Source organism: Coturnix japonica, chromosome 4 (genome assembly GCF_001577835.2).
Source record: "Coturnix japonica isolate 7356 chromosome 4, Coturnix japonica 2.1, whole genome shotgun sequence".
NCBI classification, from domain to species: Eukaryota; Metazoa; Chordata; class Aves; order Galliformes; family Phasianidae; genus Coturnix; species Coturnix japonica.
The window spans coordinates 17,693,547-17,718,318 of NC_029519.1; the positions used below are offsets into that span (position 1 = coordinate 17,693,547).

Sequence of the window (24,772 nt, forward strand, 5' to 3'; positions counted from 1 at the left end):
TTCAAGAAGCATTTCAGAGCAGATGCTCATGAAAGCTGCAGTGATTAGAGGAGCAGGGTTTTTTTTTTTTTTGCCAGCTTAGCTTTTTGTTTGTTGGGGTTTTTTTTGAGCTTGTGTACATATGGCATAGATGCTCTGACTGTGTGCTTTGGGTGCCAAGTGTAGAGTTTAAAATCTTTTTACTTAGACCATCACAACCTTTAGCCCCTAAAATAATTATTTCAACCTGCCTCACAGTGGATTTTTATTTTAAAAAATAGCTTACCTAGAATATGATGTTTTACAACCCTTTTTATGTTTAATAAAAAAAAATCTGAGGTTGACATTTGACCTGACGTGATAGTTTTAATCCTACTGTATTCCTTGACTTGCTTTTTTTCCCCTCCTTTCTTGCCCTCTCTCTCTCTGAAATCTTTGGAATAATGGTTCATTTGGCTGGGGATTCCTGGACTTCTACTCCATGCACTCAGATTGTCCTTGCAGGCATAGTGAACCCTGGTGTACTGCTGTTGGGATTAATTGCGCTAGGTCCTATCCCACAGTGAGGTTATGAAGACCTCATTCAAATTGCCTTGAAGTACCACATCTCAGCTGTGTGACTACCATGTGATGACATGACTCTTGACTTGCCACTTTTGTTCCTCGATGTGTGCAAAGTAGCTACCAGAAAGTCTCTGAGTTTGGGTTAGTGGGAACATGGGGATGGAAACAGAACCACCAAAGAGTTGTAGGGATACTGCAAAAGGAGACAGGTTCTGGGGAGGGGGAAACAAAAGGAAAGGGATCTTTAAATGCCAGCTGTTACTCTTCCCTCCCGTATACAGGAGAGTATAATGCAGTAGTATGTTGGTGTCAGAGGCGGCCTACTTGGTTATTTCAAGCATGTACCCTATTACAGACTTTAATTACAAACTCAGGAAAGTAAGGAGGAAAAAGCATTAGAAAAGTAAAACTGTTAAGCTTTTGTTTATAGCAGTGGCTTCTATTCTTGTTATTCCAGTCTTTAGCAGCTGAAAACTTTTAAAGAATCCTGATTAATGGCATTGACTTGTGATAGTGGTACTGAAGGTAAGCCCATTGCTGTGCCTGGCCCTGCCATCTCAGTGGCAAATACCCAGAAGTGGAAAGAGAATAACACAAGGGGAGAAAAGCAGTTTGTGCTCAGTGCAGCTTTTCTTGTAACATCAGTGCCAGAAACAGGCAGGGAGTGCTGTCGCGTGACTCAAATTTGCACTGGCAGAGCCCTCAGGAAGCCAGGCTGTCTCAGCCACTGCTCTGAGCTGCCTGCAAGCCTTGGCAGGCTGAACTGTGCATGAGTAGAAGATAGGAGGAAATAGAATAAGGTGGCAAAGGCAGCAGAGGACGTGCAGTAGGGGCTGTGGGATCTGTGAAGGTCTCAGTTACCTAGCGTTTCATCCCTGGAAAACCTTTCAAGTTCTTTTCCTCTCCAGTTGTGACAAGCCATGTGCTGGGTCACAAGCTTTGAGGAAGAGCATCTGCTATGCTAGATCACAAGACAGGAGACTGGCTCTGGACAAGCATTTGACAGAGTTGCCCTCTGGCTGGGGGAGCTTACAGTGGAAGGAAGCCTCGAATTTTTCTTGCCAGTGTGAGTTCAGGCTGCAGGCTGTGCTTACTCTGTGGGAGCTGCTGGGTCTGCATGGATGCATAACTCCAGTGGAGGAAGATGGTGTCTCCACCACCATCATCCCATTAAGATATAACTAAGCTCCCATGATTCCTGGTGTGGGCACAGTCCCACAATGACAGTACTTGGTTGTTTCACCCTACCTGCTTTCCTGGCACCAGGGTCAAATTAACAATGTGGAGCCAGATGATGGTTGGAGCAGCCCATCCTCTCCTATATTTGTGTTCCCAAGTTATTCCCTGTTCCTTGCAGGATGACTTTAGGTAATTGATTTCTGGTCTGTCCTGCCTCATATTTTCCAGTCAGTCTTACTTCCTAGAACCGTATTATTTAGCCATTTAGTCTGGACTAACCCAATAATTATTATTATTTTTTTTTCTGTTGACCTTAAAACATTCTGTGCAACAGTGCTGACTAAGACTGAGTTAGACTGCTCTCCACTCAGTCAATCTAAAGTAGAGACTGGAGTTCAGACCATTCATCTTAACCTATAGTGTTTAGATGACTTATTTAATATTAGGGGGAGCATATGGCAGTCTATAGCAGAGATCTGTAAAAGAGCTGTGGGTTGGGTTTGGGTTTGGTGGTTTTTGTTTTTTTTTTTGTTAACTTACCAGTTATGAGATGTCTCAGAATGTAAATTCAAGTTATGCTTAGGAAGTGAAAAAGAAGAAATTGCTTGAAAAACATAACAGTTAAAGGGGATGACAGCAGGAGCTGCAACACTCATTTCTGCATCACTATAAAGATGGCATATGCCCTATAGTTTCTTCTGAACTTACTTCCAATGAGTGCTGTAAACTTGTGTGAGTGGGTAGCATTTCCTCCCATGCTCCCTCCCTCCTTCCTCCCTCCTTTGCTCTCTTGTTCCCTTCCTCCCTCCTTCCCTCCCTCCCTCGCTCCCTTTCTCCCTTCTCTTTTCTTCCTTCCTTTTTCTTTCTTTCTTTCAAAAAAATAAATAATAAACCCCAAGCCCTTCCCCCAACTCAAAACACGCATACAATAAACCTATTTGAAACAGGCTGGCAATAACTGTTGTGGGGTAAAGTGCAAGATTGTTCACTGAGCCACAAATCCATTTCCTCTTCACAAGGGAGAAGAAACCCACATGTCAACATTAAACATGCAAGAACAAAAATCTCAAGGGAGATGAGATCTTGTTTTCTTATTTTTTGGCTGTCTCATTTTCCCTGCCACAGTCCCATGGTTTGGTTTTGTTGAAGAAGCAGAATAATTTCCTGAATATAAGATCAGTGTCAGCAGGCAGCTTCCTTGGAGATAATTGTATAAGAATTGCACTTTGAAGCAGTCTCTCATTTGGAGCTGCAGCTCCCCGTGAATGTGGCTGTCGCTCTGACTCCTGCAGCCTTCTTTGGCCATGAGGTACGTTATGGGATCGGCTCTGATTGGAGGGGTATGTAGTCCTTCTGACTGTGAAGAGAAATAGGAGTTTGAGCAATACTTGTCATTCTGTGTTACTGTATGTAAATGGGATACTAGAAATAGCAAGGAAAAGCAAGTAGCTGAGTGGTGCCGGTGTGCTTCTGTCTGAGTGTCTTCCACCTCGGGTTTGGGAGTTGCAACTTAGTCTCGATTTTTGTTTAAAACGTGGCTTTGTTCATGTGGCAGGAACAAAAGACTTTGCATCTCCTGGCTGTAGGAGTTTAAAAACTGTTCTTTGGAGCAGGCTTCTCTAGACAGTTTAAAGGGAAAAGGGAAAAACAAACCTGAAGAAGTAGCAGTAAAACCCCACCCCCTCCTCTCCAAAAATGTGCCTGAAACTCTCTGGCCTTTATTTGAACTGAATCCTGCTGTGCAGATTCCTGCATCTTTCAGCGTGCTAAAACGTGGAGCTAAAATGAAGCATGCTGTGTTCTCTTTGACAGAGTTCAGCATTTGTCAAGGGAGTGAGAGGAGTGGTATTTTGGCACAAGTATCCCAGATCTGAACACACGCATGCATGCTGCCTGATGTTTCATTTCAAGTTAGGAAGTGGATTACAGCATGCTTTTGCCCTGTGGGCATTACCCAGGGAAACCAGGCCAGATCTGTGCAATGTATGAACCAATGTGGTGAAAGGATTGCCAAATAGGAAATAAATGATATGCAGAGATTCTGTATTTTTAACAAGAACTTAATATAAATCTCATTCGTGTTACATGACTATCAGTACTATTTACCTGGTCAGCCAGTCCAAGAATGCAATAAGTACATTCAGAAGCCTGCATTTTAAGAGTGCTAACCAACATTTTAAACTGTGATTTTGAAATTAACTATATCCGTTCTAACTAAGAGTAGCACAGACCAACATTAAAACCAACATTTGTTTATTTCTGATGCAAATGGGCTTTTGTTCCCTTTTATTTGTGGGAAGCTTTGTTGGCCTCACTGAGCTGAAATACTTGCATATGATTCGCGTTTTTCTGTTTTGTTTTCCAAAAGAAAAGATTCACTGTATTTAGAGATGCAAATGGTACCTTGTCTGCAAAACCCACCAGCTGTAATACTGGAGGACAAAGCTAATTCTGTGTTGCTTAGCTTCAGTAGCATCTGTGTGTTCAAAACTGCATAGCTGAGAGTAAGTACTGACACCAAGGATCAGTTTATTTCCTTCGGTAGCAAGGAAATTATTTTATTATTATTTGATGTGAAGAAATAAAAGGAACGCAGCTTTGCATTAATGCTTGTATGAATGTTCAGCAGGTGGCTAGCTTGGATTCTCTTGGTCCTTCAGCACGAGGTCACCAATTGTGCCGTGAAGCTTTGAGTTGGCCCGGGTTAAACACGCTGCTCTGCAGCATGAGGCACTGCTGCTGGTTTGTGTGTCAGTAGCGCAGCTTTCTGCGGGGATTCCTTGGCTCTGCTTGAAACATCTGCAGAGACAAAGGGCGCTTGTTGGGTCTGTTGTTGCTGCTGGAAGTTGGAGCAGCGGAGTGCTGCTCTGGGAAATGCTGTGACTCCTGGAAAAATCAGGAGGCGCTCATTAAGTGCTGGGCTTTATCCGCCTCTCTCATTGAAAGTGCTTTTGTTCCGTCCGTGGCGATGGTTCCCATTGTGGGGTTGCGTAAGAGCCGCGATGGTTCCCATTGCGGGGCTGCGTAAGAGCCGCTGTCCCCGTGGGAGTTAAATCCCCCTTCCAATTTGCAAGTAATATTTGCATATGTATTTCTCAGCTGCATTGCCATGCCAGATGCACAGTGGTGGCTGTCTCCGCCAGCTAATCCTGTAATAACATTCTGGTGACCGAATTCAGTGGCCCTGTGTGGAGCCTCCAAACAGCTGATTGCTGAGTAGGGAGGGAAAAAAAATCACCCAGCGAATCTCGTCGCAGCTCTCTGCTGCATCCCTATCCCACAATCCCTTGCACGATTTGCTGCAGTCTTTCCACACGGGCTGAGTGAGAAAAAGATGTGCTAAATAAAGATTGATTGGTTTGAATCCTGAAGGGGTCTCCCACTTGTAAATGACCCGAGGGGAAAAAAAATTCATGACGACTTCACTGGGTCTCCTGTCATTCTTCCATTTTTCTTTCCACCTGTCCTCTTCGTGGGATGGAGCATCATTCCTCAGAGCACAAAATACCCTGTGCCTCTCGTACTGACCGTGCTGTGATAGGGATCCTTTACCAGTTTTACGCGTGAGCCTTGAGATATTGACAGATGATGTTTTATTCGTTTGGACTACTGCGGAACTGCAGCTCCATCCCTGCAAGGATTTTGTCCTCAGCACTGCACTGATCAGTTTTTCTACAAAGATGGGTAGGTCTAAAACGCTCAAGTTTGCTCAGTGTTGTTCCTGGTGGCTGCTGCTGGGTTGCTCCTTCTGTTTTGGCCCCGATTGTTCATTACGCTTCTGCATGCTGTAAGAGTGAAGAGGGCTGCTGTGTTTTAAACAAGGCAGCAAGCTGATGACAAGAGTGTGTGTGAAAGAGGAATGTAAATGTAGCTTATTGAGCCTTCTCCGCCAGTCATTTGTGCAGAGGTTCTGATTATTAACTTACATAGTGTGTTCTGTGTCGGCTGATTTTGGGGTGCTGCTATAAATGCCTCATATCTGTCCTTTATTCTATGAAGGCGTGAACAGGCACTATATCTGTTTTAAGGAGTTTTAAACCCCAGCACCCCCAGCGTTTCAAGAGACATTGTTAAGGTTCCCCACCCTTTCTTACAGCTCCCAGGCCTAACTTCCTTTGCAAACGTTGCCATGGGAAACCTATTCATTCATAATACATGAATAGACCCTCTTGGTTGTGAATACCGTTGATAAGAGGAGGATGAACAGGCTGCAAGCAATTTGTTCTCCTCAGGCTAGACTTTCAGGCTTGTTGCAGTTCTGTCTGGGTGGAGTTCAGTGATAGCAGTATATTGGCAATGGAGGGTTCTGCTCTTTTAGACATAAATCCTGGGAAATGCAGAGTTAGTTTTCCAAGAGTCTCTTTCTTGGCCAGGCCATGGAAACTGAGAATTTGGTAATGGTCGAAGAATTATAGAGCTAATTTAAGGAGACTTGTAGATAAGGGGCATTTCTCTGTTTCATGACTCAGTTAATCTGAAACAGCTCTTTTGGAACTGTTACTTGCTGCTCCTGAACGTTTTTTCCCCTTTTCTCGTATTATTTATTATAGTATTCTTTCACAAATGCCTGGGGCCACACCCTCACTTCAGCTCCTGAAGGCATGCATGCATGCATAGCAGAGCCGGGCTTTGCTCTAGCTTGGAGATCCATTGTTTCCTCCTTTCTTTGCTGTATAGTTTATTTAGAATGGAAATCAATAGTGAAGGAAAAAAAAGAATAATTTCAATTTGGGGGTGGCTGGGAAAATAATGATCCTTGAGCCTGAACCGAGTGACAAAGGGTGCACTTTTCCCAACCCCCTTTTTGCACTAGATTTGGCAAACCTGATGTGGGTTTCCAGTGTGTGCTTCTTATAGATAAATGGGTGGGGTTTTATGTCTGGTGTGTTGCAAGGTTTCAAAACCTTTTAGCTCTCCATTTTAAATTCTGAAGTGTAAATATATGGTAAAGTGATTCTCAGAGTTATTTTCAAAGGTTGTGTTTTGGCTGCTAGTTATTAGATGTAAGGCAAATGAATCTCTGAAAAGCAACTGTGGCAGGTTTCAAGTCCAGAAGGTGCTACTAAAAAAAATAGAATGTTTTTTCCTGTTAAAGGAGCAGTCATACTTGATAAGATCTCCCACTACCTATACATCTGAAGCTGATGTATAGAACTGATGTTCTATTTTTGAGGCATTGCAGTTAATTAGAATAAATGTTGCCTTTGTTTAAATTCAAATGGATTGTCTAAAATATGCAACTTTTCCTCAAAGAGTATTCGGTTATAGAACTGCTTTCATTGAGACGATGAGTAATATCGTTATTTCCGTAACTACATCACATTGAGCAAAACTGCATCAAAGGTGAAGTTGGTTCAGGGAGGCTGCAGCATCAGATGTTCGATCCTGGCAATAACACACTTAAGAGACTTTGTAAAATGAACTACTTGTGTAAAAAAGTTATCGTACCATATAAAGGCCACAGCTTAAAATGTGCTGATGTAGTTCTGTTTTCAGGTGTGTGATTGAAGCCTGGTTCATGTGAACTCAGGGGGTAAATGGCAATCGTGGCCTGCTGTGATCCAGACAAAATAACAAATATTAAAAACACTTATTTCTGAACTCACACTAATGCTCTTACACCAGGAGTGTGAACATCTGAAAATCAAAGTGGCTGCAATAAGGCTTACAGATAAAATGCTATGAACCACCTGATTATGCAGTGAGATTGAGGGAATTTAGAAAACATGGATGAAGATCAGATGAAATGGGCATGACATTTTTCAGGAAAAAGTGAGTTTTCCTCGTGTAAGCATTGTTCACTGGTGTAGCTGTATTTGATAGCTGCAAAAGAAATGAAAGAAAGTCGTATTTGTTTGCTAGAGAACTCCTATTAAATGATAGGCAGCTGTATGGAAGACCTTTCATATCTTACATACATTTTTTTTCATAGTCTGTGCTTAATCTATAACAAAGAAAAGCTGCACTGCTCATGACTTACTGGTGAATGGTTTAGAAACTGTGCTCTTGATAAGCAAATCCTCCTGATTCTGATTATCTTGCCTGTTCTGTTTGGGTTCCCACCCCTCTCCCTCTTGGTGGGGAAAGTACAGCTGCATCAATAGTGAAAACATTTGTATTTAGAAACAAATCACTGAAGAGCTGCATGTGATCCAGCTGAATGCATTAATCATATTGGATAGTATTCTCTTTCAACTCCCATCTGTGAAAGCTGAGAATTTTTGTTTATATTCTTGTAAAGCCTTTTTTAACTCCAGCTTTTGAAAAGTAACATGGGTTTATAACTGACACCTCAAGGTATAGCATGTGTGATTTATGGCATTTAGATAGCTAAGTTTGTGTTTATATATAATCCACATTTTTATCTTACTGTGAGAAAAGAAATGGAAAAAAGAGAAACAGAGGATCAGTTGTGAAGTCATGTGGTTTTAGGTCATGAACAAATATTGCATTGCATGAATATTATAGCATTTTTATTAACTCTCCAGTTTCACCATTCTCAGGGGGAAATAAAATGGTAATAAAAGGCCTCCCATCAGTTTTGCGCATGGAGTCTCATGTTGGTTACTGCTTGTGGGTAGTTTGCCTGTGATTAACTTTGTGCTGCTAGCAGAGAGGTGGATCTCCAGGGCTCAGTGACCAGGAGGTCAGTAAAGACTGTTCCTTGGTCACCTCTGTTTTCCTAGAAATAGCCACTGGTGTACTGCAATAAGTAAGCTGTACCTGCCTTACTAAACATACAGCTCAGGGAGAGCAGCTTAGCCCCAGCAGAGAAGCAGGCTGTGTGTTCAAGCACTGGAAGATCACATGTGTCACTGCTGATAAATGTCATGGGCCACAGAAACCTTTGCAGAATCAAGTGACCTTTAAATGAGCGTGATCAGCACCTGCAGCAGAGGGCTTGTCACTTCTGTCTTGAAAAGCCTGAGCTGCTTAGAGGCCAAGTATTGACTTGAGCCTCCTTAAAGCCAAACCTGCTATATCTTTGGCACAAGGGGCACTGATGAGGGGGAAAAGTGTTAGGTGAACCATTTTTAAACTCTGTCTGTGATGCAGCCATTTGGCTGATGCAGTTCTAGCTTAAGGATTTTGCCAGAAGTACTGTAGGTGTATGAAATCCAGTGTTTGTTAGCACTGGCTTAGCCTTCTGGCACGAGAACGTTTTTGCTGTGGGATGTCCTTAAAACCAGACAGCACTGTAACTCTCACAACTCAGAGACAACATGCCTTTCCAGAATACCTGCTCAGACAGAGGTGTTATGTATAGTGGTATAGGTTGGTTCCCGTGCTCTCATCATCAATAAGATATTTTACAAGTTTAATTCTCCCTTGTATTTGTCTTATATGGAAATATAAATTCAAGATGAAACATGGATGAATTTGTTGTTGATTGTTATTTTGTGGAGATTATAAGACACTTTTCTTCTTGTTTGTTTGTTTGTTTTCCTGCTACCAACTCCAGCAGTGTGCAGGGTAGAAGGGAACAGGACCCATATGTCAGTGGTCTAGGATGGCCAGTGAAGGCTCCAACATCCCAAGTCCTGTGGTCCATCAGATTGACAAGCAGTTTCTGATTTGTAGCATATGCCTGGACCGTTACAAGAACCCCAAGGTACTTCCCTGTCTGCACACTTTTTGTGAAAGGTAAGTCCTTCTTTATGCTTCTAAATAGACATTTGTCTAATGACCTTTTTTACTGGTGAAGGACATGCAGAGGGATAATAAAGTCTGGGAAGGCTGGAGAAGCAGGGATGTGGAAACTTTTCTTTGCATTGGGCAGGACAAAGAGGCAGAAAAAAAAATATTTGGATGATGTTCCCTTTATACTGGAGTAAATAGAAAGTAAATGCCTGGAGTAAATACTGGAGTAAATAGAAAGTTGCACCAGTATGTGTAAGGTGGCAGCCAGAATTTGGATCTCAAATTAATAACCTCAAATTTATACTGCTTAGTACTTAATTAGAAACAATAAAAGCCTCTCTTTGTTGATTTACTAAGTAGAGAAAAAAATTATCCCATCCTTTAATGTCCAAGGGCTCGACACATTATTTACATTATTAATAACTGGTGATTAAGTGTCCTCATTATTCTGCAGTTTGGTTGACTGAAGTGGAAAACCTCTCTGAAAAGCAATGGGGGGAAAAAACTGTAGTCTGTCTTCTGCTGTATTCTGCTGAATGAAATGAACATACCTGGTGATGTTTAATGTTATATTGTCCATTCAAATCTGCAAGAAATATTGAGAAGAGGTCTTGATCTGATGGTGGGATGTAGCTGTTTGGGTTATATGTTGAATGGTAGGAAGTAGTTGTAAAAGATGCTTTGTGTAACCACTTAATTTACTTTTTTCTTATGGTTGCAATGGGCATATTTAATTTTACAGGATGCAAGAAAACTTATGGGTTTCTGAATGTGTGAGATAAAATGGTCTTTTGTAGAAGAATAGGAGACTGATTTTACTGAAGTCAGCAGTGAAACTCTCGCTGAAGTCAGTGAAGTCAAGATTTTTCACCATCATGTCTTTCTTGACTTCAGTTCATGTGTAAATCCTAGGGTCAGCTTCTGGTTTTCATTGTAATCCTCTTATGCTGATCTGGTTATGGAGAGAGTTTGGAAGAACTTCTTCATTGTACAGCTGATGTACAAAGCCTAAGCTCTCCTTTCACAGAGCCCTTCCTGGGGGTCAGAAGAAGGGCGGCCAGGGGAGGATCAAGAGTGGTGCAAGCAAAGCCTTTGGCAGTGGATGAGAGCCACACAGATCTGCAAGGTTGCACTTTCTTGGTTGGCATCTTGCAAAGAATGTAGTGTAGCACTGCTTGCCTTTCAGACTCCCCAAGAATTGCTTTTTGCAAAGCTTCTTGTCCTTACAAGACTATATTGAATTGCCAGTTGCGGTCAAACCTTGCATACTGCACAGTTAATAACTTGGTTTTCCAGGCCAGGAGCAGCACAAAGAGCTGCATTCTGTGGCTCGCAGAATTTTTGTGTCAGGTTTGTATTCTGTATAAATTGTTTTTTCTAAAACAAAGAAAAAGATCATTAAAAAAAAAAATCAAACACAAAAATTCTCTTAAACTTCCCTTAACATAAACCGATAACTTGAGGCATGCTTCTCTATGTAGTAAAGAGCAAAGCAGAATGAGCTCTATTGATTCTGGCTAACTGTCAAACATTCCCAATTGAAATAAACTGAAAATTTTCCATTGGCTTCACTGGGACCAGGTTTTAGGTCTGAAACACTACACCTGCAGATAGAAGCTAATGAAGGGGATTGTACTGCAAAGACAAAGGTCAGCTATCGGTTGATGTAATAACTTTTTGTCTGTCAAATTTTATTGGATAGTTTATCATTTTTACTGTCTTAAGAGCAGGAAGCAGTACACATCGCAAAGAGTGGATCCACTCAGCATGAATGCCTCAAAGAAAGCACATAACTCCTATGATGATGTCAGCTTATTGAACCTTTTTTATGTGGCAGAGAAAAAAGATTTAAAGGTTAAAAAAATCCCCATCATACTTTACTTCTGAAGCCAGGAATATGGTTTACTTTTCTTTTTATAAGTAGAGACAGTGCTTTTCAAATCATTTCTTAAATTGAAGTTTTTTTCCTCTTTGATGACAGCTTCCCCTCTCTCTTTCTCTCTTTCCACCTCCTATCCCATAGGTGCTTACAGAATTACATTCCAGCCCATAGCTTAACCCTTTCTTGCCCCGTGTGCCGCCAGACTTCCATTCTGCCCGAGAAAGGGGTTTCTGCACTCCAGAACAACTTCTTTATCACCAACCTGATGGATGTCCTGCAACGAACACCGGAGAACAGTATTGAAGAGTCCTCCATCTTGGAGACTGTCACTGCTGTTGCTGCAGGCAAACCACTTTCCTGCCCCAATCACGATGGAAATGTAAGTGAGATGATTTCCTGTGAAATGCACAGGTACTGATATGTACTGACTGGTCCAGTTTACCGTGGGTATTTTCTTTTAAATTAGAGGCAGAAGGAGAGGATTGAAATGAAGCAAGTTCTTTGACTTTTATATTATTTCAGTAAAGACAGGGGGCTTCTTAAAATTAGCAATACTCAGATACATTTTGTGGAACATCTTAAAGTAGTCAGGATATTATTTTATCAGCTATCTTGGATAAATATGCCTTCTGGCACATTTGTTTATAACTGCTCCCCTACAAGCATCGTAGGGGAGCATTTTGTCTTTGGGGTGGGTTTCCATAGCTCTCTGACTTGTAGACTCAGATGTTGCAGTGGGAACCTGTGGACTTGTTTTGGCAGTATGAGGCAAGCAAATTATAAGCACAACTGACCAGTAAGGTCTGACACAGGCCCGAAAGCTACGTGAGCATATGAACACAGCACCAAGTAAAAGGGCACTCCAGCTCTAGGTCATCTGACTCAAAACAAAGTACTTCTATTTCGCCACAGTGCTTGATGCATCTCATGGACCAGACCTTGGAGGCTGCTTTGTTTTGTTTCTTTCCTCTGCCTACTTAATTTGCCCAGCATCCCCTCACATACACCCTCGGATAGTGTCTGTGTCATTGGCAAGTACTCACAAATTGAGTAAGTACTTCCATATTGCAGTAGCAAGAACAGTTCCAACCCTGTACTTACTTCAGCTTTTTCAGTGTTAAACTGTGTGGCTTCATGGTAAGCATATTGACTTCTGTCTCACAGCCAGGCTTATGCAAGCATGTAAGTACACCATATTGTAAAGCTGAGCCACACTGTGGTGCAAACTTCTGTGCAAGCCAAAAAATGTATACTAGTATTTTAAGACAATTTCCTCGGAACTGTTTCATTTGATACTCAGTTTAGATCTATAGATTGCATAGGAATAATTCAGTTGTCAGGTACTGGTTGCTCTTAGAGGAACAGCTTATTTCCCTCTCCTTTACTAACCTGCTGCTATTAGGTTGACTTATAGAAGAGATATGCTGTACAATCTGATTAATGTGTAAGTGGTGAAAGTTTTTTTTAAAGTGTGCTATATCTGTATGTGTGTAGTGGCTACTTGTTGATACATTTCTAGTTTTCACTTGCATTTTAATGAATTACATTAAAATGAAACACTGTTCTTTTCTGATATAGTGATTGTGATAGGAGCCTTTAGATTGTGAAATGCATAAAATCATTAGAACAAGATGTTGCTTGTTTTGCATTTTGCATTATCAACTGCTAATTCCTTGCTATTCTTAGAAAAAAATTAAATGCTTGTCTGCAGTGAAAATTAAATTTTTGAAGACCGGAGTGACATTGGCTATCCTCCAGTCCTCAGGCATCTCCCCAATTCTCCAGGACTTCTCATAGATGATGGAGAGAGCGGTTCAGCAATCACTTCCGCCAGCTCCCTCAGCACCTGTGGATGCAACCCATCAGGCCCCATGGATTTATGAACTCAGTGTCACCTAGGAGCTCACGGACCACCTCTTCCCTGACTAAAGGGAAGTCTTCCATTCCCCAGACCCTCTCACTAACCTCCAGGGTCTGGGATTCCTGAGGCAGAGCTTTTTCACTGAAGACAGAAGCAAAGAAGGCATTTGGTACCCCCACCTTCTCAGCATCCCCTGTTACCAGAACACCCCCCTCACTTAGTAGGGGACCCACATTCTCCTGAGTCTTCCTTTTACTGTTAGTTTAGAAATAAGTTTGTGTTTAAACAAGCCGTTTCAGTCTCTCTAGCCATGCTGGCTTTAAACCTCTGTGATAGAGGTTTAATCAGATAGGAACTATTGCACAGTTATTCTCACATTGACTTTTCTTTCTGCTTCTATCTTGGCCTTCCTCAGGCCCCACAGATTAGGTACTTCCAGCTGGTCTCCTTGACACCACTACTGTTTTCCATACTTGTGCGCACATCCTAGTCCTTCTGCACATATCCTCTCATCCTCTGTTGTGGTGCATTTGCGTGTGTGCTTTATGACAAATGAAACCCAGCTTCTGGTATCTTAACATCATAGATTTCCTGTGCTTGAACTGTAAACCGGTACTTCCTCATTCACCCAATTCGGAGCACAATAGCACATCTTTGTGTAATTGGGTTAGAAGGGCACGCATGCAATGGAACTTGTGAATCTAAGGGAAGATTCTTCTATTTACCCATGGAAATAACATTGGCTTTATTCTCAGCTGCTAAACACTGACAGCTCCTGTTGTTTGGTTTCTTTTCTTCTCTTATATGAATTTGAAATGAAAGGAAGCTTAAATGCTAAGATCCACACTTTTATGAGTGCAGTTTATTTTCTGTTTGCAGAGTACAACAGGAGACCATATCCAATGCTATATTTAGGAAGCGGTAGTGTGACTCTGATATAATCATATTTGATTAAATTGGGAAGTTGTACAAGGGATTTGGGGTGGTTTACTTGCATGTAAGCATGTTATTGAAGTCATGACAGGTTTACAGAACTTTTAAATCCATTTAAAGCTTTCAGTTTTACTGCATGAGTAGGCAAAAGCAAAGACTCAGAACCTGGGCTTCTGTTCCCCTAAATTTCACAAATAATCAGTGAGGAGTCCCTGGGTAATCCAGACTTGTATTCTGCTAAGGGCCAAAACATGCAAATCTAACATACCCAGTAGCACTGAGAGATAGGAACTGAGTGTGTGTGTGAGAGAGATGAGAAAGGGCTGGCAAAGACCAAATGGCTCCTTTTTCTCTGGGCTACTATTTAAATTCAAACAAATCCAGAGCAGTGGGTGAACAATGTGATTATTCAAATGTGATTTTGGATAAATGAGGCTTATGATCGCTGAGAGTCTTTTTCTTGAGACCTGCACTTTGAAGGGCTGGAATTAATGCGCTTTGGATTTGTGAAATCCATTTCAGAAGAATGGGCAACCTTGATTATGCAAATGAAAAAATATCTGTAAATTCATTTAAATTACAGTGGAGAAGACAAGTATGGGTCTCTAATTAGAACTTTGTTCTGAAAAATCCTGGTCTGGTTTAACATGTAGTCAGTAGATGGGATTTCAGAACACAGTGGGTATTAACCTGTGTTTCATTACAGCTAGTGGGAATGATTTCATTGATCCATTGTGTGACTTCTGTGGAAATATAGTGGAAACCAGTGTGGGACACCATGCCTACCCTAGAGCTCCCATCCACTTGGATAAGAGAGTTTAGGCAAAGTTTTTTTTTTTTTCTGGGCTGTTTCATGAAACAAACCTGTTAACATGAACAACTTGCTGGGAATGTCACAAAATATGAGGCTCATGATGGGAATGGAGGGGAGAGAAGAAAAGTCAGTAGTACATGTCTGTCTGTATGTAGAAATTATGAAGAAAGAATCTTAGTTGATTAAGAAATGCTTGACAAAATCATAAGGAATCAACTTATCCAAAAACTTCAAGCATGAATCATACTAGTAGTAGCTTTTCTTTCTCCTTCAGCTATGGCACAATCCAAAAGCTTTCATGGGAATTGGGAGCTATTTTGCTTGCACCATTTTGAATGTGACTGAGGCAAAGACTACAATTTTTGTGCGGATATATGTATTTTAACTCTTAATGGTCTGCTTGATATTACCATTTTGTCTTCTGTTTCTTTAGCACTTGAATATATGTTGCTGTAAATGTAATGATGCTTGTTATGAAATATTTAATAGGAAACAGAAATACTGCATTATTCTTGCATTGTGTCCAAAGACAACAAATACTGAGCAAGTAGGAAGCTTGTTAAAATGTCCTGAACATGAGCATTACACTGTGAAGAGGCAGAAAGATGAATTTATGGCACAGATTCAAAATGCATGAATATTTATGGCCTTATAAAAATACTTATCTTCCCAATGAACAACATTTTATTTTTCAAATTTTTCAAGCAGTTTTTGAAGAATTTAAATAAAAAATTCTGTTTAACTGACTTCCTCTATGCACTGTGAGACAGTACCACATCTTAAAGCCTACCAAAGTAACTGCCTGGCCTTGGATGATGTGCTACTGTAAGATTCCTTAGTTCAGAGTGAGTGGAATATGTTGATAGAAGTTGCCATTGTTTATATCTGCATGTTCTTTTCTTGCTGATGCATTCTATCTTATCCAGTTCATTTGGGGTAGCTTTTACTTTGTCTATAAAGTAGCTTACACAAGTGGCCATCAAATAACTAACCCTGCATGCAACTGATGCACTGCATGTGCATTTCATGTCTTGTGAACTGCGATAAGAGAGAAGAATGGGAATAGGGAGGAAAGAAGCTTATCAGAGAAAAAATCCTATTAGTGCTAATAAGCCATGTGCAAATTGTGGTTCTTCTCGTAATTCACTCTCCTAATTCCCGAGACTAGGAACAACTAACTACTTGGCACAGGCCTGTTGCAGGTCCCTCTTCTCACTTGAGAACAGCTGGTTCTACTCTACCAATCGTGCAACCACCTAATGCCAACCAACATCTCCAGTACACCTCATACAGTGTGAGGTCTGAGTGCCAAAAGCATCAACCAAATTATATGAGATTCTGATGCTATGTTCTGAATGCAAGAGTGGTACCAATTGCTTTCTTTGAAGCAAATATTGCAAGCTTCCTTGTACACTCTGAAATAAGCCTAAAATACTTTGTGTTCAAGAAGTTTCTACTTGTAAAAGAATATCTCATGCTGAATTTGCAAATCTGTGCGTTATTTTGACTAGCATAAGATTTTGGGCACAGAGATTTTCTGTCACTTTCTTTTGTGAATATATTCACATTTCAGGATAATTATTGCATATAAAGACTTCATTTTTCAATCTCCAGACAGTGTTTTTCTGAGTACACAGCAGGTTGAAACAATCTTCTATTTCAAATGAAGATCAGCACTCTTATTATAATCTTAGATATAGGGTTTTGATGGTTTTAAGGGATTAGTAATAGGATATGGATCTTTTCCTCTACAGCACATTGGTTTATTGAGGATGCTTTTCTGTAGCAAATAAACATGGTGTTTGGTGTCTGTGTTGCACAGGTGGCCCTGTTGGGAAAAAACAGCTGAAGATTACACTTTCTGTGGCAGCCCCTTAATGGGGCTGAATTCAAGGCTGAATTCAATGAGGATTGAATTCATGAGGGGACCTGAGTGCTCTGATGTTTTTTGAGTTATTTCATGAAGTAATAAGGAGACCAAAGCTTAGTATTGTATAAAGACAGTGTTAGAACTAGCCTTGAGGTCTGGTGTTTTGTTTTCTGTGTGCTGTTCTGATGTTTCCCAATAGAATAAAATGTATTTTAAAGACTGTTTTGGTAGGAAATACATATGAATAACAGGTATCTTTTAAGTCGTAGATTATTGACATCTAACAGAACAGAAACTTTATTTCTTTTTGAACTGTAATCTAAGAGCTTAGATAATAACATGAGTTTAAGACCCAGAAAGATGTGCTTTGAACTGATGCTACTGCTGCTGCTGTGTTTTAATCTAGAATTGTGCAATTTTTCAGGTGATGGAGTTTTACTGCAGGTCTTGTGAGACAGCCATGTGCAGGGAGTGTACAGAGGGAGAACATGCAGAGCATCCCACAGTACCACTCAAGGATGTGGTAGAGCAACACAAGGCTTCCCTCCAAGTTCAGTTGGATTCTGTCAACAAACGGTATGGAGACTTCCCTGGTAGTTTTTCTGTTTTTGTTTCTGCTACTAGCTTCCTCTGTTACTCTGGGTAGATATTTTAATGTGCTTGTGCCATGGACCTTTTCTTAAAGAACAAAGGTAGTGAGGATAGCTCAAAGAAAGAAAAAATATGTGTATCCATTGAGTATGATGTACTGAGGGATTAGAGGAAAGATCTAAAGATTTCTATCAGTCTTTTGTAAAACAGAAGTCATTAGAAATTCAGGTGTCCTCCAAAGAGAGAGAATAAAATGTTAAGGAGAAAAGAACTAGCCCATCATTAATTTCGTAATAAATAAGTTATACTATATGCTTAGAATACAGCATAAACTTTACTCTGGAAAAAGAGGTTTTTTTAAAAAAGTTGTAGGTCTAATTCTTCATTATTAGCAAATACATCTGCATAAAGAAGAGAAAATGCAAGGCCTCCCTGTTGGAACTGCCTAATGGATTTTCACATGTGAGGGCCCTAGCTTAGCCTTATTTTATCAGGCTAAAATCACTGTGTGGTTATAAAAGGAATGAACTTGCTTCTGGGAAGTGACCAAGTTTAAAGACAGACTGGTGATGAGTTTATTTCATCAAAAATTTCAGGACGAGGGCCAGTGTTTAATGACTTTTGAAACAGCAGTCTTTGTAATTTAATCCCTCCCCCAGGCTTCCAGAGATCGACTCAGCACTTCATTTTATATCTGAAATCCTACACCAGTTAACCAACCAAAAGGCTAGCATTGTAGATGACATTCATTCCACTTTTGATGAACTCCAGAAGACTTTAAATGTGCGAAAGAGTGTGCTGCTTATGGAACTGGAAGTGAATTATGGCCTTAAACACAAAGTAAGATGCATGTTTTGTTTCAATGAAAAACTGTTAGTTTAATCATCCAGTTTTTACAAATAATTCAGGTTGCCAGTTTGACAAGTTGTGTCTGGGATCTCAAGAATTTTGTCTTCCTGAGACCAAGTGCTGCACAACCTCACTTGTAGGTGCCTGGCCTCCCAAATGGAATCTAGGCTAGATAGTCAGCTATTCCTGTGCATATGGTACATGGGGATCTAAAATAGCCACTACGCTAAGCAGGGGACTGCTTAAAGCCCACGTGATTGATGTGCAGATGCCAATATGAGAACACCAAAGTTGAGTCTGAATCATTGTGTTGCAGCCCCATGAAGTCCTGAGTATCTTCTCCCATGAAGTATCTCCTTCCATGAAGGAACCAAGCAAGGCTTACTATTTGCTTTAAAGCTTTGCTTTCCTTTCAAATGCTTTCACCTTTTTCAAAGGTATTTCACCCTAGAATTCAGGGATTGAAATGCAGAGAGTATAGATTCACTTTCTAACTGGAATGCAGAGAGCAACAGATTTCAGAGTTGTGATCTTTAACTTCCTATCTGTATGACTGAATCTTGCATTTTTCCCCCTGTATTGCGGACTAAGCTTCAGAAGAAAACAGAAATTTGCCCCTTTTTCAAAGAGAAGCCTGTACCCTAATGGAAAGAGCTTTTACTGAGAAGTAATCTGAAATACTCAAATTGAATACTTTAGTCTTTGTCTTCATGGGCATCAGTTGGCTCTTTTATATAAAAGGAAGATATTTCTCCTCAGAATATCCTCAATTATATATGAGCAACTGGAGTTTCAAGAGTACCTGATAGTGTTGGCATCTTTGAACATTCTCTGTGATTACTAGCAGCTTGAACATCTCCAGATGTTTGAGGCTGAGGAGAGCTGTATTTCGGGATCTGGAACAAGCTAGGTTGTTAGGATAGTCTGGTGAAAACTGAGTACTTAACTTATATACATATAAGAGGTGTACTTTCGGGTATGCAGGGAGTCCTGAGTCATTGGGGCACAGAATAATTTAGTCATCACTAGAACTAAGGAAGTTTTCACATAAAAAATTTGGACTTATATCTTAAGTTCATCCAAACAGATCTAAGATGTCCCCAACCTTATTTTCTCAGCAAGAAAATACATTCATTGTGTGTACAAAATTTACACAAGATGGTATACCATGTTAAATTACTGTAGGGTTGTTTAAAGGTGCATTTGACTATTTAATTTAGAGAACCAAAGTTTTATGAAGTTGTACACAACCAGTAAAAGAGGTATTTCCTGTTAATGCAGAAAGAGTGATTAGAATAAAAGTCTGGTTTTGGGTGAGTAGAGAGCCTGCAAAATGATACAAACCCAAATATTTCGCACTCAGCTTTGGAGAGAGATCTCATGTGAAATGCTGTAAACACGTCTTAAATATTAATTATGGTAGGAGTGAATAATCTCGGTGTCTGTAATAAAAGAAAATAATACTAAGAGTATAGTTGTAAAATGTAGCTGCAAATAATCTACCTCCATGCTCTGTGGTTTGCCCCCAGTGTATGGAGTTTTATCATCCTGGGACTTTAGTAGTCACACTATCTGTTCAACTGTCTATATTCTGGAATAAAGAGAAGGTGGACTGGAAATGCCTTGAAGTGAGTCCTGAGAGGTTTTCAGGTGTCTAGAGAAACAGATAACTTGAAACTTAATAAAGTACTTATATCGCCTACTTTCTTTTGCTTGCAGTAGATTTCACATTGTTATCACATTTCCATATGAATAATTCATCAGACTTTTTTCTCCAGTGAGAAAAGCAGATAGTTTAATGCAAATCAGAAGTAAAATGCCCTTAAGAACTCAGTATCATTGCACAGTGTTCATCAGCAAGGGAAGATTATTTCACAGCAATACCAACAGAGTTTCCAAGTTTAATTAAAACAACTGAATTGTTTCAAAAATGCCTACTTTATAGTAACAGTCAACAAAATAACTGTGATTAGCAATAATGTTTGTGCCCTAGTTCTTCTGAGTAGGAAAAATATACCATATGTGTGACTGGGTACTTTCTGGGGACTTTGTCTTTGGAGATGTGGGGAGCAAATTGAATGTTTGAGCTTTCCAGACTCCCATGAACTTATCTGTTAGGCTGTTACAATTCAAGGATCATATTTCCTATTCATTGTGAAACTAGTTTTAAAAAATGTTAATCTTGGACCCAGCCCATGCCTCACAATTTTAATGTCAGTATTACTCTAAGGATTTCAGACTGAGGGCCAGAACCGATCCTACAATGAAAGCTCCTTTTCAGTCTTAAATGTAGAGTAGCTATTTGCTGCCCATCAAAATTTCAGACTACTCAATCCAGCTCTTACCAGTATCCCCAGTACAAAACCTTCATATTTGTCCCCAAAGAGGAGTTACCCAAATTTACAGCCTCCCTTACTGATGGGCCTGATGACTCAAAATCTCTCTGCAGATACACACAGCTTGCTTCTCAATAACTATCTTATTAACTGTGACAGAGGGCTAGATGGAAATGTGCTTATAATTCTAAGCTTGTTTACAAATTACAAAAAGAAAAATAAGAAAAGAAAGTGAGGAAATAATTCAACCTAATGGGGTAGTGGGTCTGTAAAGCCCTGGTGATCCAAATGGGGTACATTTTTTTGTGTTGCAGAGTGATATTCCAAAAACTTGTAGAGTCAATATGGTATGTTTTGTACAGTGAAACTTAAAAGAAACCCTAAGCTTTAAAATGAAGTACTCTAATAAGTGTTTCTACAAGGGCCTTAAGGTGTGAAACATGCTAAATGTTGCTAGCATAAATTCTGCCATTTGATGTTGATGTGGTGTTTGGCAATGTGTACAGGTTCTCCAGACCCAGTTGGATACCTTACTTGAAGGACAAGAGAGCATTAAAAGTTGCAGCAACTTTACAGCCCAAGCCCTCAACCATGGCACCGAAACTGAAGTGCTGCTGGTGAAGAAGCAGATGAGTGACAAGCTGAATGAACTGGCTGAGCGAGATTTCCCCTTGCAGCCCCGTGAAAATGATCAGCTGGACTTCATAGTGGAAACAGAAGGCCTGAAAAAGTCCATTCACAATTTGGGCACTATTTTAACCACCAATGCTGTTGCCTCTGAAACAGTTGCCACAGGTGAGGGACTGCGGCAGACTGTGATTGGACAGCCCATGTCTGTTACCATCACCACCAAGGACAAAGATGGGGAGCTCTGTAAGTCGGGGAATGCTTACCTCACTGCTGAGCTCAGCACGCCCGATGGAAGTGTAGCAGATGGAGAAATACTTGACAATAAAAACGGCACTTACGAATTTTTGTATACTGTTCAGAAAGAAGGGGATTTCACTTTGTCATTGAGACTTTATGATCAACACATCAAAGGCAGCCCATTTAAACTGAAAGTGGTCAGATCAGCAGACGTATCCCCTACCACTGAGGGGGTTAAGAGACGTGTTAAATCTCCTGGCAGTGGTCACGTAAAGCAGAAAGCTGTGAAAAGACCTGCAAGCATGTACAGCACTGGAAAAAGAAAAGAGAATCCAATTGAAGATGATTTGATCTTCAGAGTAGGTAGGTGACTTCTCCGCTAACTACTGCCATAAGCAAATGCAATTCAAGGAAACTGGATGAAAATTTCCCAAGTTAAATTATTTTAACATTAAAGCTCTAAGTAGAGCAACCTGATAATACCTTTAGTCCTCTTAATTATTTCACATATGCATTTTAAAAGCACATGTTTCAGGAATTCTATCGGCAAATATTTAGTTAGATTTTGGGGTTGAGAAATGCATCCATCTGATTTATCATGAAATATTTTACGTGGCAATATTACAAGATCAATGCTGCAGATTTATATTGAACTACTTCTTTAAAAAATTGCATGGCAAGAGACAAAGTAGAAGGATTTCCTCTCTAAAATGATTAACATAGAGGTTAATCTAATTAATTAACCAGGATCTACACATGTTAAAACCTATGATCAAACATAGTTATTTCTTGATATCAACATAGGACAAAATTATTATTTCCTTTATTTGTTGTTTGTTTCTTTAAATGTGTTTTGTACTTTTTCCTACTATCTAAACGTGTTTCATCCTTCATATAATGTAGTAGTATCTCAAAGTTTGTGGGTTTCTAAGGGTTATAAAAATATAGATGTCGTTTATTCTGATTTTCTTTCAGCTCTTTTGGGGCAATCTCTTTTTAAGCTATCTAAGAATTCATAATCTATATGTTATATAAATACCTAACTTATGTAGTTAAAAGCAGCAACAACAACTTTTCATGTTGTACAGCTAAAGAAAAAAAAAAATGAAGTTGACTTTTGATATATACAAGTCTGTATATCATATTTGAGCACTTATCAGAAAAGTAGTTTCTCTCTTGTAGCAGAGAATGAATGGTGGGTTTTCCTTGAGGGTTTTTCAGTAATTCTGTTGAAAACTCATTGGGATACCATGTGTCAGTTGCCCTTTCTGTCAGACTTCTTGTCTGATAGGATTTCTTTAGGAATCTTTACTATAATAGACAATGTATGCAATAACAGTGGCTTTATATCAGAAAATGCATTCAGTACACATGGTTTGCTTGCTTGTAAGACATTATAATGCAAGCTTTGCATATAGCTGCTCATTAAATGTCCAGCCTTTCCCAGATGGATAGTGCATTTCCTTGTAAGATAAACAACTCCTAAATATAACATCTCAAAGCATTTGCTACAGAGTCAATAACATACTGTTTTACTGTCAATAAGGCTGCATTTTCTGATCATTCCTGGGACAAAAGTTAGAAATAAGATGTAGAATAATTCACACTGAAGTTGAGCTGAGCCTTCTCAACAATAACTGCTTTTTGTTGTCCAAAGCTGGTAGGTGCCTTTTGTTAAATTAATACCCAAACATTGCTTTGCCTCTAGCAGGAGGGTGTTCTGGTTGCAAAAGGTATTGCTGAGTTGTTAAAGAAAAAAAATCCCTTGCACAGAGGCAGAGTAATTAGTTCTGGACTTCTGCAGGAATGGAAAGGGATCTGTGGCTTTTCCCAAATATGATTTCACTGCTAGTGCTGGTTAAGAGCAACAGAGAGTATGTACAGATATTTCCTAGATTTTTCTGGGCACCTTGTTTTGAGACAAGGTTAAACAAGAGCTCAGGATGATGCCTGAGCCCTGCCTGAAGGAAAATGTTTCTTTGATCTCTTCTGGAAGTGGTTGTGCCACATCATATGCTAAGAAGAGCATATGCTAGGTTGGATGAGCAGATTTGAAGTCCTGTCATAATTTTAAGACTGTTAGCATTCTTATTATAAAGCTTTTAGTATGGCCTGACATGATTTCAGGTTCTAATTTCTGCTTCTGTATCCCTTGCTTCTAGTGAGTAGCTTCCAACCTAACTGCCAAATAGTGCTATAGCTCTAGTTGTTCCTGCTGTTTCAGTGATTCTCTCTACTACACCATGAACTCTAATACGGCCTTGAATATTTTCTGAAAAGTGTAGTGCCTTTTCATTGTAGTGCAATCACGACTGTGTGCTTTATTTTGGAGCTTTTTCTCCTTCCTTTTCCCTGTCTTCCTCACTGTGTCTTCCCATCATTCAAAGGAAAAAGAGCTACAGCTGTAGCTTTTGCTTGAGGAAAGCCCTCAGGAGTTTCCACATTTAAGATGTTACTGAAAAACTGAACTGGGAATAATGCTTAATCTCATTCCACATTTTGTTCTTGGCTACTCATTTCACAGAATGATCCTATATAGAGATGTCCTGGTGGGATTATGTATGCATCATCATCTAAGAAGTCTCTAAGCAGTTGCAGCTGTAATGCTCTAGCTTCTTCACACTCTTCCAAAATATATGTAATTAATAAGTTAAAACTTCTGACATTTATGCAGAGGTTGCCTTCAGGAATCTAAGATTTTGTTTAGCTCCAGTTTTTAATCACTCAAGAAATTTGAGGTTTGGTCCATCTGTTGATGAAGTCATGCAAAATGCTCTTTTCCAGCACAACTGTGTATCTGTTTGGATCCCACTGTTGAATTCCTCTGATAGCCCTGGCCAAATGTGGATTTTTGTTTAAAACTATGCAAGATAAAGCTTGCACTTGGGCCACCGGAGATACATATGGCTGTGCTGGAGAATTATACTGTAATATTCCTATGGCACGCGAGTATATGGAGCATGCTATTGTATTCCATTGAAATATGGGCTTTTATGCAGATGTAAATCAATCAGCTCCCAGCAGAAGATCATTCTTGTGTGAATATTAAGAAATAGTGTTAACACAGTATTAGTGAAGATAAGTGTTTTTATTTGTTGAGAACTGGGCATTGTATCATTTACCAATTCCATTATACTCATTGCATTTAAAATGGCGTATGGTTCTGTTCAGACATTTTTAAGGTCAGGGTATTGACTACACATTCATACAATCATGTAACGCATTAATTAAAAGAACAGAGGATTTCTTGCTTCCTCCTCTCAATTATTTGCATCCTCAACAAATATCAGGCATGATCTTTGTAGTAGAATTCTAAGGTCACAGCCTGAACCAGTGAGTGAGCTGCATGAGTGCGTAGGTGCCCTTGGGGAGGGGGAAAGGAGGTCTGGAGTCACCCCTTTGGTCT

General features: G+C 39.9%; 1 protein-coding gene across 15 annotated transcripts in view; it reads left to right on the forward strand.

The window, feature by feature from the left end:
* TRIM2 (tripartite motif containing 2) overlaps nt 1–24,772 on the forward strand; it is an 82,699-nt gene that overhangs the window by 34,565 nt on the left and 23,362 nt on the right. For 10 of the 15 annotated variants that reach the window (XM_032444157.1, XM_032444160.1, XM_032444164.1 and 7 more), the window contains exons 2-6: nt 9,185–9,366; nt 11,387–11,624; nt 17,148–17,299; nt 17,974–18,154; nt 21,006–21,729. In XM_032444157.1, the coding sequence (XP_032300048.1) occupies nt 9,233–9,366; nt 11,387–11,624; nt 17,148–17,299; nt 17,974–18,154; nt 21,006–21,729 (1,429 nt within the window). In that variant the 5' untranslated portion in view covers nt 9,185–9,232. Of the gene's footprint in view, nt 1–3,010; nt 3,032–5,010; nt 5,407–9,184; nt 9,367–11,386; nt 11,625–17,147; nt 17,300–17,973; nt 18,155–21,005; nt 21,730–24,772 lie in introns of those variants that run through there. The other 5 variants (XM_032444155.1, XM_015860937.2, XM_032444166.1 and 2 more) reach the window with 4 other exon arrangements.